Source organism: Nelusetta ayraudi, unplaced genomic scaffold (assembly GCF_046127955.1).
Source record: "Nelusetta ayraudi isolate G7.1 ecotype Tasmania unplaced genomic scaffold, CSIRO-AGI_Nayr_v1 ptg000008l, whole genome shotgun sequence".
Classification (NCBI taxonomy): domain Eukaryota; kingdom Metazoa; phylum Chordata; class Actinopteri; order Tetraodontiformes; family Monacanthidae; genus Nelusetta; species Nelusetta ayraudi.
In genome coordinates, this window is record NW_027466058.1 from 3,232,162 (window position 1) to 3,249,621 (window position 17,460).

Genomic DNA, 17,460 nt, shown 5'->3' on the forward strand with positions numbered 1-17,460 from the left:
CAACATTTACTCATTCTGCTCATACAGAGCAGCGGTAGATGCATCTGGCTCTTAAAGGAACAGTAAGGGGGGAGGGTTCTTAATTGTGATGCATTACCGCTGGGAGTCTCCGTTCCCACATTCATAATTAACCAGCAATAACTTTGGTGCGCTGAATAAAAGCATTGCTCAGCTTAACACCAGTATAGAGAGTTACAAAACAAACAGAGCATTCAGAAAACGTACCATCAAGGCCAATACAGCGCGCTGAATTATTAACTTTATGAACGATCTATGTGTTTTTTTTTTTTATAGCTGGATTGAACTGATGAGAACACACTAAACCCAAGTCTTGTTTTTTTTCATGCTGAACTCTGGTGCAGCAGCCTCGTTCAGTTGATTATTTAAAACCTCTTTAGCTCACCGGAAAAAAATAAAAACACATAGTTAGCCCCCTGTTTACGGCCGTCATAGAAAATGGTCATTTCGGTTCCAGCTAAAAACTCTGGTGCTTCTTTGAGCATCCGAGTTTTCACAAGTGGACGAAACCAAGAGGCTGAAGAGAGCAAGCAGTGCCCTTTGTGACATTACAAATGGAGAACTTCAAGAACTATTTGTTTTAGCAAAGTTCACACATTATTGTTTCCCTTCATGTTAATATTATGTATTTATATATGATATAATATCATGTGTATTATAAGCCTTTGAGTTACGTGTGGCTACGGACCCCCTGTCCTTGTCTGACTCTTTGTGCTTTGCAGTCAGTGTTGGATCTCTGGCATCGGAAAGCATCGGCAGCTTTCGGTCAATCGTGGCGTACCTGCCGCGCAAGTTAAATAGCTGCTCCCACCTTCTGCCCCCTGCAGCGGCGCTGCGCAGGGCTCACATGCCAAGCAGACAGATGGCCGCTGCGTACAGTGCTTTAGCAAGGATAAAATAAAAAAAGAGGGTGCAATCATTTTTATGGGGCCCAGGGGTGCTGTACCCTAACCGCAGCTTAACAGATATGCAGTTTGGGAAAAAAAGAAAAAGAAAAACTTATCCATGGGTCCGGACCAGGTTTCACACTATCTACTACCTCCACAATCTTTTCCAAGCCGATACCCCCGGACCCCCAGGTGGTCCATCCACCATCAATGTGACAGTGAAAGATATTGTCAAGTGGATTGTTGCATGTGAGGGATGTTCACTCTTATGTTGTCTCTGAGCAGGAAAAGTACTCGGTGGTTAAGATTGATCTGTTCAAGGACGTGCGTTTCAGAGGAAACGACTTGGATGAGGTCTACAAAGTGTCCTGACGCAAGGTCCTTGTCATCGAATTCTCTGGTTAATGGTGATCAATTGTGAAGTGGCGTAGCAGGGTTGAGTTGGTTTCGAACAACGTCCCCTTTCAAAGCCAAGCAGGAAGAGAGCTGCTTAATGGAGCCTGCGCCTCCCACGAACAGGGTCTCGAGACGAGACGCAACGTCAGCGGCGCTCCGGAGGAAGTGAGGCTCCACCTCGAGACGAGTTCACCGGGCGGAAGCTTTTGTCCAGCGTCCTTGTTGGGGTGGAGGAGGCGAGGAGGGTGGGCTGAGCGGAAACCGATCAGGCTGATGACAGCTGAGTGAGCACACGGAGACGGGGCGTGTCCGAGCTGGAGTGAGCCGGAGTGATCTGAAGAGAGAGTCAGCGGCAGGTGGTGATCCAGTGGAGAGGATGACGAAAGCCAAGGAGGTGTCGGATTGCTGATTGAACGGGAGTGGTTGAAGATCTTTAAAAAAGTGTCTTGTTGAATGCAGGACATAGCATTTCCTTTATGGAAAGTGACAAAAGAGCACAGACTACTGTAATATCTGTTAAACTGAACTTGTTTTTGTTTTTTTAGCATTTCCTTTTTTTTCTTTCATTTATCTCCAAAGAATAGGATTACTGACCCAACCTTCCTGGTTCTGTCACACTGAAGCTAATTGGTTGTGGAATCCAATACAATCCTAAGGCTGATTGAAAACTCAGGGGTGTTTAATTTAGACCTGTGACATTTTTACAGTATTGGTGTCGTCACCAGTCGACAGTTTGGTTCCCTATATTGGAAGAGTGACGGTTAATGATCAATAATCGTCATGGTGATCAATCGGGCACAAACCTTAATGAACGTTTAAGCCAAAATTGATGAAATGAAAGTAGCTTCGACAGCTAATATAACGAGGATGGTGATTGTTGTGATGAAAATCCTGTGGCTACATTTTCCTGAATAGAATCTGAAAAATGAGACACAAGGCATCAACTAAGAAGTTCTCTCAAGTCTTGCTGGTTTTGTCAGCTGCTGCTCTGTTGAACCGTTGTATCGGTTTTCTCCTCAGCGATACCGTCGCTCTCTCCTTGGTGTATTTGTTAATAAAACATCCACTCGATCTTGCAAAATCGCCAAGCCCGGTTGCCCTCGATTTTCTGGACTTCCAGCTGCAGGATAAGCCTGGGGAGCTAAACCTTCCCACCTTGGAGACAAAAAGGAGACGGGGAGGCTTTCGCGGAGCAGTAATAATTGAGCAGCGGCTGGGATGCTGCCTGCATCTCGGCGAATGCGCTTGTGCATTTTTCAGCCTGGACAAAACGGATGCGATTTCAACTAAACTGCAGCTCATGTAGCATCTGCGTGAGCCGAGCCCCCCCCCCCCCTTCCTCCTTCCTCCCTCCCTCCACTCCCCCTCACTCAGCAGAGTGTCAGTGTTTAAAGTGGCAGGGGAACGAAGAGGAGGAGGAGGCAGGCAGGAAGGAAGGACGACTCGCCGGCATGACGGCGTTTCTTCATGAATCACATCCCACCGTGACGGCGGTCTCCCGCCAGCCCGTCTCAAACGGGCGCCGACCGAACGCCGTCAGATATTGACGGAGAGCTGGGGCGAGACGCCCGCGGGCTTAATTGCGGCTTGATGGCTCGCGGCGTCTCAAAGTCAATATCGCGCGCGGGGTCCTCGCGCAGGTGGACCGCATCTCCCACCGCCGCCGCGCGCACACACACACACACACACACACACACACACACACGCTGGGTTTCGCCTCGTGCAAACACGGCGATAATCCGGATAAATAATCACTGCGCCACGGTTAATCTCGTTTGAGAGGGTTATTAACTCATCAGTCCCACTCTAAAAAAAAAAAAAAAAAATTTGATTAATTTAACAGAGAGGGAAAAGGCTAAGAAAAAAAAAATATATATATATTGGTCAAGGTGCAAATCCAGTGTGTGAAAGGGTGCTGACTAGTCAATGCAGTGTGATTGGTGACTTTGGAGTGAGGGGGGGGGGGACCCACGTGCTTGACAGAGCCCTTAAAGATTTCCCACCCCCAAACCCAAAAGTGCCTTGCCATGTCATCTGCTTCAAAATAATAATAGAACAATCCATCTGTTCATACATGGGAGCAGTCTGCTTCCTGATTAGCAGCTCATAATTTGGGCAAGGCAACAGTGGCTACATCTCATTAATGAACGGCGTCACAGTGGCCGTGAGCCAGCCAGTGAAAGCTGAAGGGAGGGTTTTGGGGGGGGGGGGGGAGGGGGAGGGGGAGGAAGGAAGGCAGAAGGGAAATAATTGTCTGCCGAAGTCCGGGGGGCTGCTCTGCTCGGGGTCTGTGCGCAAATATGCTGCAGTCCGTCTCAGACGTGCTCACAGATTGTTAAAGAGATGAACGGCCGGGGCGTCGGAGGCAACCGGCAAATCTGCACGTGTCACGCAGCGAGCGTTTCATTCGCCCCCTCTTTTATTTTCTCTAAATCCTCTTTCAAGTCTTGATCGTAATGTGTTTAAAGACCCAACAACGTGCCTGTGTCCCCATCTTTGGTGTTTAATCCTTGTGTCTTTTCTTATATGGAAACATCCAAGAAGAATATCTAAAGCGTCATAAAACAGTGTGCTTAGCCCTCTGTTTGCAGCACCATGCAGAAAAGGCTGTGGTTTTAGCTAAGTGCGAAAACTGCAAAATACACTTTTTCTTACCTTTTATTTGCATAGAAGGGGATAAAAACAATCCAAGAGGCAGGTCCAGGCGATGGTACAGTCACTTGGCTGACATTGTCGTTCCAGACCTGTCAGTGAGCTAATACCTTTGTGACATCACAAAGGGCTCAAATCCTGAACAACAAATCCTAGCATACACATTGTGAAAAGTGGAGCAAACCAAAAAAGAAGACTAAGAGTGAAGGATTTGGCTTTTATCATTCATCAGCAGACGACAGACATTTGTTCAAGGGAATTTCAACTATAACTGGGCAATTAAATTAGCTGTACACAGCAAGGTTTAGAGTGAAAGACCCGTCTGTCTCTTAGTGTCTGGATTTAACATTTCTTTTCTTTCTTTTTTTTTTTTTACATCTTTTCTGTTATTTGCTGCATGTCATCTTGAAAGTGTTGGGGATTATGAGTGAGTCTGGTAGAACCTCTGGTCCATCTGTCCATCTGTGGGTAAAAGAAAAATGAATACATTTTCCACAGTATTTACTAATTGCTCGTTGACCAAAGGACAGCTTTATTTGCCTTACAGTTTTTGTGTGTGTGTGTGTGTGTGTGTGTGTGTGTGTGTGTTCTCTTAACGGACAGGAACAATCATCATTAAAAAAAAATACTGCATGGACTGATCACTCACAGTCATAAAGTGCCATCTATTGGCAGTCAAGGGAACACTTTTAACAAGCTGATGGTTGGGTGGTTGAAAAATGCTGCAATGCAACAGGACTCTCCCTCTTTTTTTCTTTTTTTTAAAATTATTATTATTATGATATACTTAGAACTCCAGATTATTTCCGAGCTGTGGATCTCACTCTTTTCCTCAAATTCAGACTTAATTAAAAACAACTTTTTCTCTCATTTATTATATGAAGCACCGGCCTCTCCCTTCCCTTCCCCTCGCCTCCCTCCCTTCCCTCTCCTCCCCTCCCCGCGCTCAAATTTTCTCCCAGCTTGTTGTCTTCTGGATTCGCCGCCACTGCTGTCGCTCACCGCCAGTGATCTGCTCTTTTCACACGCAGGGTGAGGCCGGGACCCCGGGGGAGAAGGGGGAGAGAGGAGAGGAGGGCGAGCCCGTATGTATTTCCCTGAAATGACATTTCCGCGGCTGTTGTGCTCCGCAGTCATTAACCGAGGTCTTCTCCTGCAGGGTCAGCAAGGTGCGGCGGGCACCGCTGGGATGAAAGGACAAAAAGTGAGTCACGCCGGCGGGAGGTGTCATATATGATTATTACCTCTGTTTGTGCTGCCCGCGCCTCGATTAGCGAGGAGGCGAGGGGGCGCAGTGGGCGCTGCTCAGGCTGAATTATACCGATAATACAGAGGCTGAACTTTTCTCCTTCCTCTGAGAGTCTACAGGAAGCAGTCCAGCCTGTATTTCTCAGGTTTATTTGGAAACTTTATTTGGAAAAATGCTCAACAGCTTGTTGAAACTAATAGCTAAGCAGCCAATCACACGACAGCAGCTCGGCTCACGTAGACCTGCTGAAGTGGAGGAGCTGAGGTTCAGAACGGGGAAGAAAGGGGGACTGAAGTGGCTTTGAACGTGGCGAACACGGTTGTAGGCGCCAGACGGTGGGAGCGTTTGACTAACCGCTCGTCCGCTGGGATTTCCACCACATCCCAACCGCCTCTCGGGGTTTACAGAGAACGGTCCCAAAAACGAAAAAGCTATCCAGTGAGCAGCAGTTGTATGGAACAAAAGGCCTCGTTGACGTGCAGGGGGTCAGAGGTCAGAATGGGAAGACTGATTGGACACTGAATACAGCGGCTAAAATGCTAAGATAGCAAATAAAAGAGATTCTGTTGTTGTTGTTTTTTCAGTGTGCATCATGGGAACTGTGTCAGCACTAACTTTCTTTTTTTGCGCCTTTTTGCTCCTAACACCAAGAACTGTCTGAATGAATGTCAAGACTGCTCATTAAATTGCTCCTCCCGCAACGGACCAAAGTTCCGGCCAGGGGAGTTTTGTGTTGTGGAGACGATTGAAGTGAGCGTCTCACAGTTGAAGTTAAAGGTCTCACGCTGTGCAAAGTTCACTCCGCCGATGCTTTCTGACAATAATAATACCAGCCTCCCATGAAGTTCCTTTCGAACAGGACGCTTTTTCACTGGAGACGATAAACAAAGTGCTAAAAACTTGTTTTATGGGCACTAATAGATGTTTTGTTTTTTTTTGCTTTTACTTGCGGTTGTTATTGGATATTTGGACACTTCACCAGGGTACAGATCGGAAAAAAAACAATCATGAACTTTGTAGTCGTAGCTACAATGGAAATCACCATGATTTTGTACCATTGCGTGCATGCTAAACCCACTCCAGATGGAGATAAAACTCTCACTCATGCAAATTAAAAAAAAAAAAAAAGAGTCTCCCATTGCACTGGCTCTCATACATTTCTTTTGTTTTGCGCTGCATAAATGTTGACGATAAACGGTACATTTATTTAATTCAAGTCGTAGCCTGTGAATTTATGAAACTCCCAATGGTAATGCATCACAATTAAAAACTGTATTGTTCCCCCAAGCACCAATTACACCAATTATAATGGGTTATACTCTTCTGTGTGCACACGGAAGACAAGTGCAGCGATATTAAATGGGAAGCTTTTTTTTATTTTATTTTATTTTTTTCAAATATAAATGTTCTTTTTTTGGTCCTTATCTCATGGCCCTTCCTGCATCACTTGCCTCCTTTATTGTTGCTCCAGCTCCTCGCCCCGCTTGAGGTCATCTGTGGCGACTCACTCTCCCATGTACTTTCCCTTGTAGAGTTTAATGCCGTGTTTCTGCCCCCTTCTCGCGCTTGTCTTTGTGTGTGTGTGTGTGTGCAGCTACACGTCTGCTATGATTGATATTTTGTTGCTGTTGTTCTTTCAGGGCGATGCGGGCCCCCCCGGTCCTCCTGGTCCTGTAAGTACAATAAAGCAATAGAAGTCCAGCTACAGACTAACATGTATCACTTATAAGTGGTCTCATCCATTTGTTTTGTGTGTGTTTGTGCTTCGCTTTCGAAAAGCCCCTTGAGAATTGTTACTGATTGAGTCACAGCAAAACAGATGGCTACGGCGAAGCACGCTTTGTTTTCTTCTGTCTTTTCGGCCGCTGTTTGTTTCTGCTGCATATTTTGGCGGATGAAAATGTCAAACTTTTTTGTGCATCGGCAAGCCGCTCACGTCCTCTGAGGAAATATGACCAGGAATAAGCAGCGGGGACACATTGTTTACCTTTGTCACATTCGCTTACCCCCAACATGGTGGCATATTGCCTTGCGACAAGTGATTTCCGCTCTTTGCCGGCAGGGGCGTGCTATCTTTAGATACGTCTTATATAAAAATAAATAAATAAATAAATGAAACGAGAACCTTTTTTTTAATTTTACAAACAGAGGATCTGTTGCGATAAAGGGCATGAATCATGCTCCCTTTTCATTGCAGTTTAGAATAGATGTTCTCAGAGGAAAACCTTGTTTCTGCCTTTTTTCCAACAATGGCATTGTATTTTTTCAAATACCACCGTTGTTGTCTTATCAGCCAATATGTCCGACCCCGGCGGTGTCAGCCTGCAAATCCATAGGGAACTCTGTTGTATTTGGCGTAAACATCCTCTGATTAAACACTGATGATTGGCTGCCTTGCCTTTGGAAGCACTTATGAAGGTGTTTGGCTGCAGCCTAAAATGAAAGGTTGCTGCTGGATTCTTGTGAAATCTCGTTTTGGCCTTTTTGAACATTTTTCCCGCTGTTAATTGTTAACTGTCGGTCTCATGAAAACACCCATGACTTCTAAGTATTTCTCGCCTTGTGATGTTACCAGAGTTGCCAGAGGCGCAAACTGAAATAAGGCCCTAATTCCAGTCAGGCGTTATCCACATATGCAAAGAAAAATATCTTGCACAGTCATTAAACTCTGTGTGCTCCCTCTTCCCACCATCAAATTGAGACATTGGCACCGTCCACCCACTGACTGCGCCAATCTTTTGACGCTGCGGAAAAAAAAAGGGAAAACATCTTACTAGCGTTTATTAATGAATGTTTGCCCTGCAGCAAATGGAACCTTCATAATCTTCACGGCTGGAATTTGTAGAAAAATGTTGGCGAAAAAAAAAAAAAAAAATCCAATGCCACTTTTAGTGGCGGCGAGGGGGGAAAAAAGGAAATCAAAATCCCTGACGTCACGGCGGCTTTGTGAGGAGCGCTGAAGGTGACACGGAGTGGGCGGCGCTCTGATGGTAGAACTCATTGCTGAGACGTTTTAAAGTTGTTGTTTTTTTTTTAAAAATAATAAAAAAAAAAAAAAAGACCCCCACACACGCACACACCATGAGAAATCAATTTAAGATATGTGAGGGGGCTGGAAAGACTCCACAGACATCGCAATTAGATTAATCATGGTGGGGGAAAAAAACATGAAACATGACAAATTTAAAAGAAAAAAGGAAAAAAAAGAAAAAGTAGCTTTTTGAGCCCGGGTGAGAGGGTTGACATTAGGATAACTTAGTCACACATTTCTTTTAAATACCTCCTGCATATCGGCTCTTTGGAAGTGTCTGGCACAGGCTAAAAAAAAATAAAATTGAAGTTTGAAGGATTAGGATTTCACTCTGGTTGTCGTCGACGTGGTGTGGAAGTGGTTTGATATCGGACAGCTTAATTACACACTGGGAAAAATGTGTCACTGTGCTCTGCTCCTACTGCGTTCATTCAAAGTCTGAGATATTGCCAGGATTTATTTATTTATTTATTTATTTATTTGTTTGTTTTTTCAAACGGCGATTGAAAAAATTCAGATCTTGCTTTGCATGAAAGAGAAGAGCAACTCTTCTGTCAGTAGGGATTTTTCAAAAATTGCTGTTGTGGGTTCTCTGGCTTCCTCCCACAGTCCAAAAGCTTGCATGTGAGGTGAATTGGGAACTCTGACCATAGGTGTGAGTGTCAGTGCGAATGTTTGTCTCTATGTGGCCCTGCGATGAACTGGCGACTTGTCCAGGGTGTCACCCTGCCTTCGCCCTATGGCAGCTGGGATAGGCTCAGGAAGAAGCGGGTACAGAAAATGGATGGATGTTGTTGTTGTTGGTGGTGGTGTTGTGTTGCTTTGTATTGTAGGAAACGATGGGCCACCCTGGATGTGTGATACAGGCGGCAGAAAGGGGGTGGGGAAACATCTGCAGCTTGATGAACGAGACTGTTTAAATATTTAGTACCAGTCACCGTCTGCGCTCTTTGCATTCCTGCTGCAGATAATTTTGCCAGTTAAAAATTGATTTCCCTCCCAGAGGCAAAGGTTCACCGTCTGACAGCGACCTCCCGTCCTCTTACGGCCAGCCGCACTCTCGCTTTTAACCCGGCGAAGTTGCCTGCTTAGCCACTGAGGTTCTTCGAGTTTAACATTTGTCAGTTTTTCCGAGTTCTGCCTCTTAAAGGTTGCTGTTTTTTTTTGTTCCCTGCGTCTGAAAAACTGAATTATTGACAGATATGTATGCAGGTATGTACCGATCGTCTCGAGACCACTTTTTAAGGGTCTCAGCCTCGTCTAGGACTTGGAGGCATTTTTACTCGGTCTTGTCTCAGTCTCGGACTGCAATGACAACACTGCAATGACACGATAAGTAACAGAAAATAATCCAGCTGCTGCCGTTTTACGCTCTGTTTGTGACACCCAGAGTGAAACACCCCTTTATTTCTAGTTAATTTATTTCTTAATTTCATGAAGCAGAGTTTTTTGAAAATGTTTCAAAGCAGCAAAATGTTTTCGAAACTTATTAAAAGATACCTTGCTGAAAATAAATGTTGCTGTTCAATTCGGAAACAAACTTGAATTCATGGTCATTTTTTTCTGTTTTGTTGTTATTTTATATCTTTGATATAGGAAATCTTGCTCTTGTCTTTGTTTCGAACTCCAAATGTCTTGGTCTTGCCTCAGTCTCGACGTTATCAAGACTCTCCAGTCTTGATAACGTCTTGGTCTTGGTTGGTGCGGCCTTGGCTACAAAACTAGCGATAAGCTTCAGCGAGTGACTGCACAGTCTGCGGTGGGCAGGTGCTCCGCTGAAGGCTGACTTGACCTTGCTGCTTTTTGTCCAGTGGGACCTCTCAATCACAAGTGACACACGCAGAATGACAAAGTTGTAAAACAAAGGCAGAGGCAGATAGCGAAAGAGAGAAAGAGAAAATCGTAAACCCCCTAACCAGAGGCGCATCAAAAAGAGGAGAATGGGTGGAAGCTGTTATGGAGGCGCTGATGTTCCCCCATCAGTGAAAACAAGCTTTTGTCGCCCATGAAATTGTTTCCTTTGTGTCGTGGTGCTTTTATCATTACGCTTAAATCATTTCTGGCCGAGGAGGTTATGGTCACCGACAAAGGGAAACATTTGATTTACACAATGCTTTTTTTTCATTATTTCTATGCACTCTGTATCAGCCTGTTCTGCATTGTGCAACCAGTCATTGCCATCAGTTCAGATAAAACTGCTTCCACGTTCTCCCTGATCTGCCTTGTCTTGTGTCGGTTTTTATATATTAATAAAATAAAAGAAGTGTCATCTGCATATACAGTGAACTTGCGGTGTGTTTTTTTCACTGTGTGGCTTTAACGCTCGTTAAACTCGAATCCTCACTGTGTCGCCTGTCCATTGAAACGTGTGTGCGCTTCTTGTTTGCACTCTGTGTATATTCATCCCTGCTGCAATTTTATGCCTTCCTTGTCCGAGGGCCAAAGATCAAGTGGCACTCGGAGAAACGCCTCGAGTCCCCGGCAGCCTTCATTCCATCGCAGCGTGATTCGACTTGACCTTTTACCTTTTATTGAATTAATAGAATTGTCGAAGGGGTTTTCCTCGTGGCCCTGACACAGAATGTAGAGTAAAAGTAGGGATGGAAAGCACCCCATTGCGTCCTCATCATAATACGTCTCTCACCTCTTCGTGAAAGCCCGCCCGCGACGCCTTTTGCTCACCCCGATTTTCAGAAGCGGAGAGCTGAACTGGCCCTTTGTGATGTCACAGAGGGCTCTGATGCCACTACCAGGCTAGTGACGGCGCCCGCAGCCAGGTGTTTGATCTGCCCTCACAGGCTTCTGTGCATTTTGTTCCCTTTACAAGCATGTGAAAGGTTCAACGAGGCATACATTTTCAAGCAGGGAGTAGAGGGCTAAATATGCTGCTGCCTGGAAATACATATCAAGATTCAAGAACATTAGCTGTCACATGCTTATATTGGATGTGCAGTGAAATGACAATGTCTGACAGTCCATTGGTGTCCACCATTGAAAATCTGATTCAGACTAAATAAATAAAATAAAGGCACGTGAAGAGGGCAATAAAGCAAAATTATAAGAAAATTCTCATACTGTACTATATATACTTTGGATTGTTTCCAATCCAAAACCAAAAAGGCCCGACTGGTGTGTTTCTAATGAATTCCAATTTGTAGTAAGAGCTTTCTAGTTGTGAAGACGTCCACTGACTGTTTTCCTCTCACCTCCAGGTGATGACGGCTCACGGGCTGAGACAACTTCCCCCAACTGTAAGCGGATGTTTTGTTTTTGTTTTCGCTGTTTTCGTTTTTGTTTTTTTTTTCTCAAAAACTCTTGAAATGTTTATGTATGTTGTCCCGCTATCCCTGGCTCTGCCGTGAATTATACACTTGGCACGCAGTCAGTCGCGTGTTGTTGTTTTTTTGTTTTGTCTTGAAGTAATTTCTTTTTGTCTTGTCTTTGAGGACGAAACAAAGGGGAGCACGCAAAAAGGAGAGAAGGGGGATCAGGTAACTGTTTCCCTCATCACTGTGCCGAGGGAAAAATCGTTATTCGCATTCCACGTTTGAACACCCTCGAACGGCTCGAGAAAAAAATATATATATATCTCCGTTGCCTGTGTGGCTGGTGCACGCACAGCATGACTTTTTGTTCCGGGAAGAACAATTAAACTTCACCTGCGTCTCTGTGTTCAGATCTGCCTTTGTCGCCTGTGCAAAAGGTGAAGCGCACAGTATTGTGTGCTTCACCTACGTTCGGTGATTAGCCACAACTCAAAGGGGGGACAATTCATGGCGCTGCGAGCAGGTGGCAAAGGTCACTAATGCAATCACAAAGTGAAAGTTTAAGGTCCAATTATAATTATAACACTTGCCTGGATTTCTTTACTCCCGAGCGCCGTTGCAATTGCAGAGAAAATTGTTCAATTCGCTTTTAGCTGCGCGTCCTTTTGTGTTTGTCTAACAAAGGATAAAGTTACTGCGGCGCTCCGATTTGTCACGCTGACACTCTCTCCGAGTCCGCTAGCTGTTTTTTTGGGGGGGGAAAATCAATCACATTTTAAAGGTCGATTTCATGTAAAGTTCACTTATTCAACTTTTTCTTTTTCTGTCAATGATTTAAAACCACAGCAGCAATTCTAACACATCTGACTTTTCATGCTGATACAGAGGCCTAACAATGACATTGCAAAGTTTCTATTCATCTTCTCAAACCTCCAAAGGAAATTATTCAAGTTCTTAACCTTCACTTACCATAAGAACTAACACTTGAAAGTTCTTCTGTTTGTTGGATTTTTTGGGGGGATTTTTTTATTCTTCTTCACCTCGACCCAGGCAGTGAGAATAATGATTCACTTGACAATTAACCTTCATGCACATGCCAAAATTATTTTTTTTATTTTTTTTTCCCCTGCAGGGAGAGAGAGGAGCTCCTGGACCACAGGGCCTCAAGGTAACAGAGACCGGATGCTTGTGTATCTTGGGGTGACTCTCTACACAGTACACAGAGTGATATCATGGATTTATGGATTTTAAGACAACAGCGTCACACACCATAAGAGCTCAGCTTTTTCTTGTTATTTTGTTTGAGACAAGAAGTCAAAGTTTCCATCTGCAGTCCTTTTTTTGGTTGAACGTGCATCTCTTCATGTGACAGGGATCCTTTGGGATACCAGGGCAAAAGGGAGATCCAGGACTTGAGGTAAGACAACAGATACAGTTTGTTAGAGTTTTAATCCGTCCGATGATGAAACGATGACAATAAAACAATGCAAGATGTTCCAGTCTAACTCAAAATATAATAGCAAGGATCCCGTCATCTAAGTTGCAGGTGGCTTGTTAGTATCATTTGCTATAGAAATGTCTTTGTTGTAAGTTATACTTTTTATTTATCTTGCTCCTGTGACCTTTCTCAAAGTTAAATGCATATATATATATATATATATATATATATATATATATATGAAAAATATGATGATAGGACTGAGAGACACTGTAGCATTTAGCTGTAAAAGGGCTAAAAGGCTGAGAGAAGATCTAATCAGAGTACGGTCAAATAATTCCAGTTCCTAATAATCAATCAATCAATCAATCAAGTCTCTCTGACTAAATACACTATTCTGGATCTGGGCCACTGGTCCTCACAAGAGGATGGGTCCATTACAGGGAACATAATTGACTGTCCTGACATGTTTATGCCATCTAACAAAATAAAGAAAACTACCAATAAAATGTCTCTCCATAAAAGCCCCTTAACAATTAAAGGGCAAAAAAATAATGTTGATGAAAAAAAAAAGACCACAACGTTCAATTTTAATTGGACTTTTCAACAGAAGTCGCTTGTCCTGTCGGTGAAGGGAGACACAGTTTCCGAGAAGTAGCCTCACCTCACATTCCCGAAACAAAATTTTAATCTAAAAAATAAATTATTTATCATATTATCAAGAATTGCTTTAAGCTGCATCCATCAATCAAACCTCGGATCTGTTTCCAAGTCCATTTCCGTCTGCAAGTGATATAATTGATAGCAGAGATGTAAACCAGCAGCTGGCAAAACACAATGTGCAGCAACAAGGCTTTTATAAGAAGTAACAAGTGCAAGTCGAGCCACTTATATTGCAATAAACCTTATCAAGAAGGCATTATGGGCAGTGTTGTAGAACACTGTTGTACAAAGAATCCTTTTAAAAAGTAAGATAGCAGCTAACTAGATTATTACTTTAAAAGTAAAAGACGGCAGACCACTTCCGTCGTAATCTTTAAGAGGATAAAAGGTCTAAACTAAGTTCTGCTGTGTGTTTTTCCAGGGAAAGCAGGGTCTGCCCGGACTCCCAGGCGAGCCTGTAAGTATATTGCTGTTAAACTGCGGCGCTCCAAGTCAGCCTGTCTTGCTGCTGCTGAGTTTTTATCGCTCTGCCGTGCCCGGTCGCCCTGCCAGGAAAGAGGGATACGCACAGATAAACACCAACAGGCAGAGTCAGAGGGGAGGAATAAAGAGAAGTCCGGTGATTTTTTTTTTTTACACACACCATCAGTAATCAAATTTAAGAATTAATTAGTGGAAAAAGGCAAAGCTAAGCGCTTTATTGGAGGAACGGAGGCAGAGGCCCAATCTGTTCACCGCACCTGCCTTGGTAATCAGCATCTGTCTTCGCTCCCAAGCAAGGAGGAGGAGGAGGAGGCATTTTATAAAATCTTGGCTAAGGGAAAAATCATGTTGGAACACAGCAGGCCGACAAAGTAGATGACTGTCCGTCGATAGATGCGTTTCCCTTTGTCTCCTCGTGCAGGGATCGCCAGGCAGGGAAGGGGCCCCAGGGAGAGACGGAGCAAGAGGAGAGAAGGTGAGCAAACTCAGGCCCCGTTTGCAGGAAGACGGGTTTCTCTGAAAATGCAGAAACATTTATGCGGTTTGACCTTCTGTTTGCACAAAGCCATCGTTTTCGCTGAAACCACACAGACCGAAATCGCACATTTTCGAAAACGTTCCTCAGGGTGGATAAGTTTGAAAACGCTGTCTTGCCCAGCTTCGTGTAAACGCCGAAACCGATCTTTTTTGGAAACGCTGATGTCACAGTTCTAAACCCCTCCACTGCCTTTCAACCTGAGCCACCGTGAGGTGCAGACAACCACTCACCACAACAACAACCACCTCTGGCAACGGACTTGTTACTGCTACTAATGACCAGCCTGCAGTCTTCCCATTAACCTCAACTACAACGAACCACAAACAATAGTAAACGATAACAGACGGTGCTCCGTGGATCCATTGTGGATTGTGTGCAAAGTGAAAATAAACACAACAAAAGCGATTTGCAAACCTCCTGTTTTACTTTTTATTTATTTTCTTTTGGGTCGGCGGACTGGGATATTGAGGCAGGAAACCTAAATGACAAATATGTTAGCGAACTTTCACTGGCACGACTCCCAGTCAACCTTAACATGGACCTCTGAAGGCTTTATGTTCTAAAGCAATGGTCCCCAACCTTTTTAGCACCACAGCACCACGGACCGGCATGAACATGAGATTGCAACTGAAACACCTCCAAGGACTCACTGACACACATCTTAATAGCAGTTAGAACACTGGTGTGAGTTATGGCTTTATTTCATGGTGTGATCCTTTCAGTCCACTTACGGTTCGCTGTTCCAAATGTAGCTTTGTCTTCTGAAATGCATATATAATACAATATAATGTGCACAGGGCTTTTGCCAACATACCATCTACAGTAACATTACCAAATTGGTAATGCGACCAAATATCCAAAAGCTCAAACTGAGGCTCTGTCATGCTTTGCAAACTCAAGCAAGATCAACGTCAATGTCAAGGTCACTTTACTTGACAACAATAGGGTAAAACATAATTGAAATTTGTGAGTACAAAACAGCAGGAAGTCATTGACTGATGTAATTGAATGTGTTCATTTGATTCAATGAACCAAGTCAGTAGACAGCATGGACTTTCATTGCATTACTCATGCTTTAGTATTGGTTACAAATACATCAGCCATTGCAGCTCTACTGACAATGCACAGACACGTGTTGTAAACTGTGGTGCACTGTGTTTCATGGACTACTATTATTAGGAAAAGGGACAGGAGGCTTGGAACTGGTTCTGCAGTGGTCAAACCAGGACATGTGGCCACCCCATTTTACATAGTCGCACTTCGTCCCCCGTTTTTGACTAGCATGTTCCATGCTTACTAAGTAGTTATGAAAACACAGCTGGCGGGAAGATCATCTTTTTTTTTCTGAGCATAAAATGCATAAAACAACCACTGAACTGTTTACCGAGCTGTTGGAGAATGTAATGTTGGAGATTTGGAAAGTTTTGCTCTCTTGAGACCTCACAGATGGCGCAAAATGTACTATTAGTCAGTGCTTTTTTTTGTTTTGGGGTTTTTTTGGGGTTTTTTTAAGCAAAATGGTCGAGCAAAAATAATAAATGCTTCTTTGCAGAACAACATTTTTTTTTTTCGTTGGAATTTGCTTGAATGAATCCATTTCTCTTATAAAAGTTACTAAGAAATTTGAAGTAGAGAGAGTACAGATCTTGAAACTTTTCTTCATAGAAACAGTCCCCATGTTTACAAATGCTGTACAAAAAAAATTGTTCCCTCCAGTACATGGATTCTCTCTCTGCGGCTGAGATTTGAGAGCCCGTCTTTCATTCATCAAAATTCTCTTTGCCATTCTTTCTCTGCAGGGGGATCCTGGTGGTGCAGTGGGACCACAAGGATCCCCAGGCCCTAAGGGAGAGCCCGGCGAGCCCAGAGGCGAATACACGGTAGGCACCGTCGAGTTTTGAAAGTGACTTTTGTTTCGAATGTGTTGACTCTCCGTCACACGGCACAAAAACAGAGGAGTGTGAGACAAAAAAAAGACCAAGAAAAGAAAATCAAGTGTTACTCGGCAGACAGTGTAAAGGTAACAACCTTCTCCCCGCTGGTAGGGAAGCTACCATGACATTATGGAGATTCAGCGCCATTATCTAATCCACCATTGGATAAATCCAGCGCTGGATAATCACCTATCCTCCCACTTATGAGCTCTTAGCCGCTGAAGCGCTCTCTCTTTTATGGACATGGCTTTGCATATAGAAACTTTCATTACACCTCCTGTGGGGTGGGCGGTGCCTGTGCGGCGGAGGCCTCAACCCCCTTCCCCCACCAGCCACCGGTTGACAGCACTTTGCGCCCCGCAATCCACCACCACGAGTGCTCGGCAGCTTTAAACGATCACATTTGTTTTGCACTCGGGGAACACCGGCGTGGACAATAAGTCTCAGTAATGAGGGCTGGATATGTATTTAAACCTCTTTTAGAGTAGTGGGACGTTGTAGACTTGAAGTAGGGTCAGATCGAGACATTTTCAGCAGAGCCGCGACATGCCTGTTACATGGGGAAGGAGGTGAAACGCCAGGCGAGACAGCCGCCGGGACAGACATGCTGCATGTCGGGATAATAGAGTCCCCACATTGTTTTTTTTTACGGCCCCTGTTATGTAATGATGCGTGCCGTAAACAAGGCAGATGGGCCGAATGTCTTTAATGAGTCAGCCCTCTCAAGTGGTTAATGTCACTTTATCGATTTCACCTTTGAATGAGTAATGGCCAATTTGCCTCTCTTGAATTTATGCCCCGGCGCGCACTCGCAGCCTCCCTTGTCCCCAGCAGAGCCAATTCAGGAATTACGTCGCAGCGGAAGGGCTGATTCCTCGGTACAAGCTTTTATCTTTTTTTATTGC

The 17,460-nt window shown here is 44.2% G+C and overlaps 1 protein-coding gene across 1 annotated transcript in view; it reads left to right on the forward strand.

Moving 5' to 3' along the window:
* The window catches only part of LOC142883506 (uncharacterized), a 108,146-nt gene that overhangs the window by 59,699 nt on the left and 30,987 nt on the right, over nucleotides 1-17,460 (forward strand). The window contains exons 18-24 of the mRNA XM_076018422.1: nucleotides 4,985-5,038; nucleotides 5,113-5,157; nucleotides 6,843-6,875; nucleotides 11,446-11,484; nucleotides 14,022-14,057; nucleotides 14,505-14,558; nucleotides 16,421-16,501. Of these exons, the coding sequence (XP_075874537.1) occupies nucleotides 4,985-5,038; nucleotides 5,113-5,157; nucleotides 6,843-6,875; nucleotides 11,446-11,484; nucleotides 14,022-14,057; nucleotides 14,505-14,558; nucleotides 16,421-16,501 (342 nt within the window). The remainder of the gene's footprint in view (nucleotides 1-4,984; nucleotides 5,039-5,112; nucleotides 5,158-6,842; nucleotides 6,876-11,445; nucleotides 11,485-14,021; nucleotides 14,058-14,504; nucleotides 14,559-16,420; nucleotides 16,502-17,460) is intronic.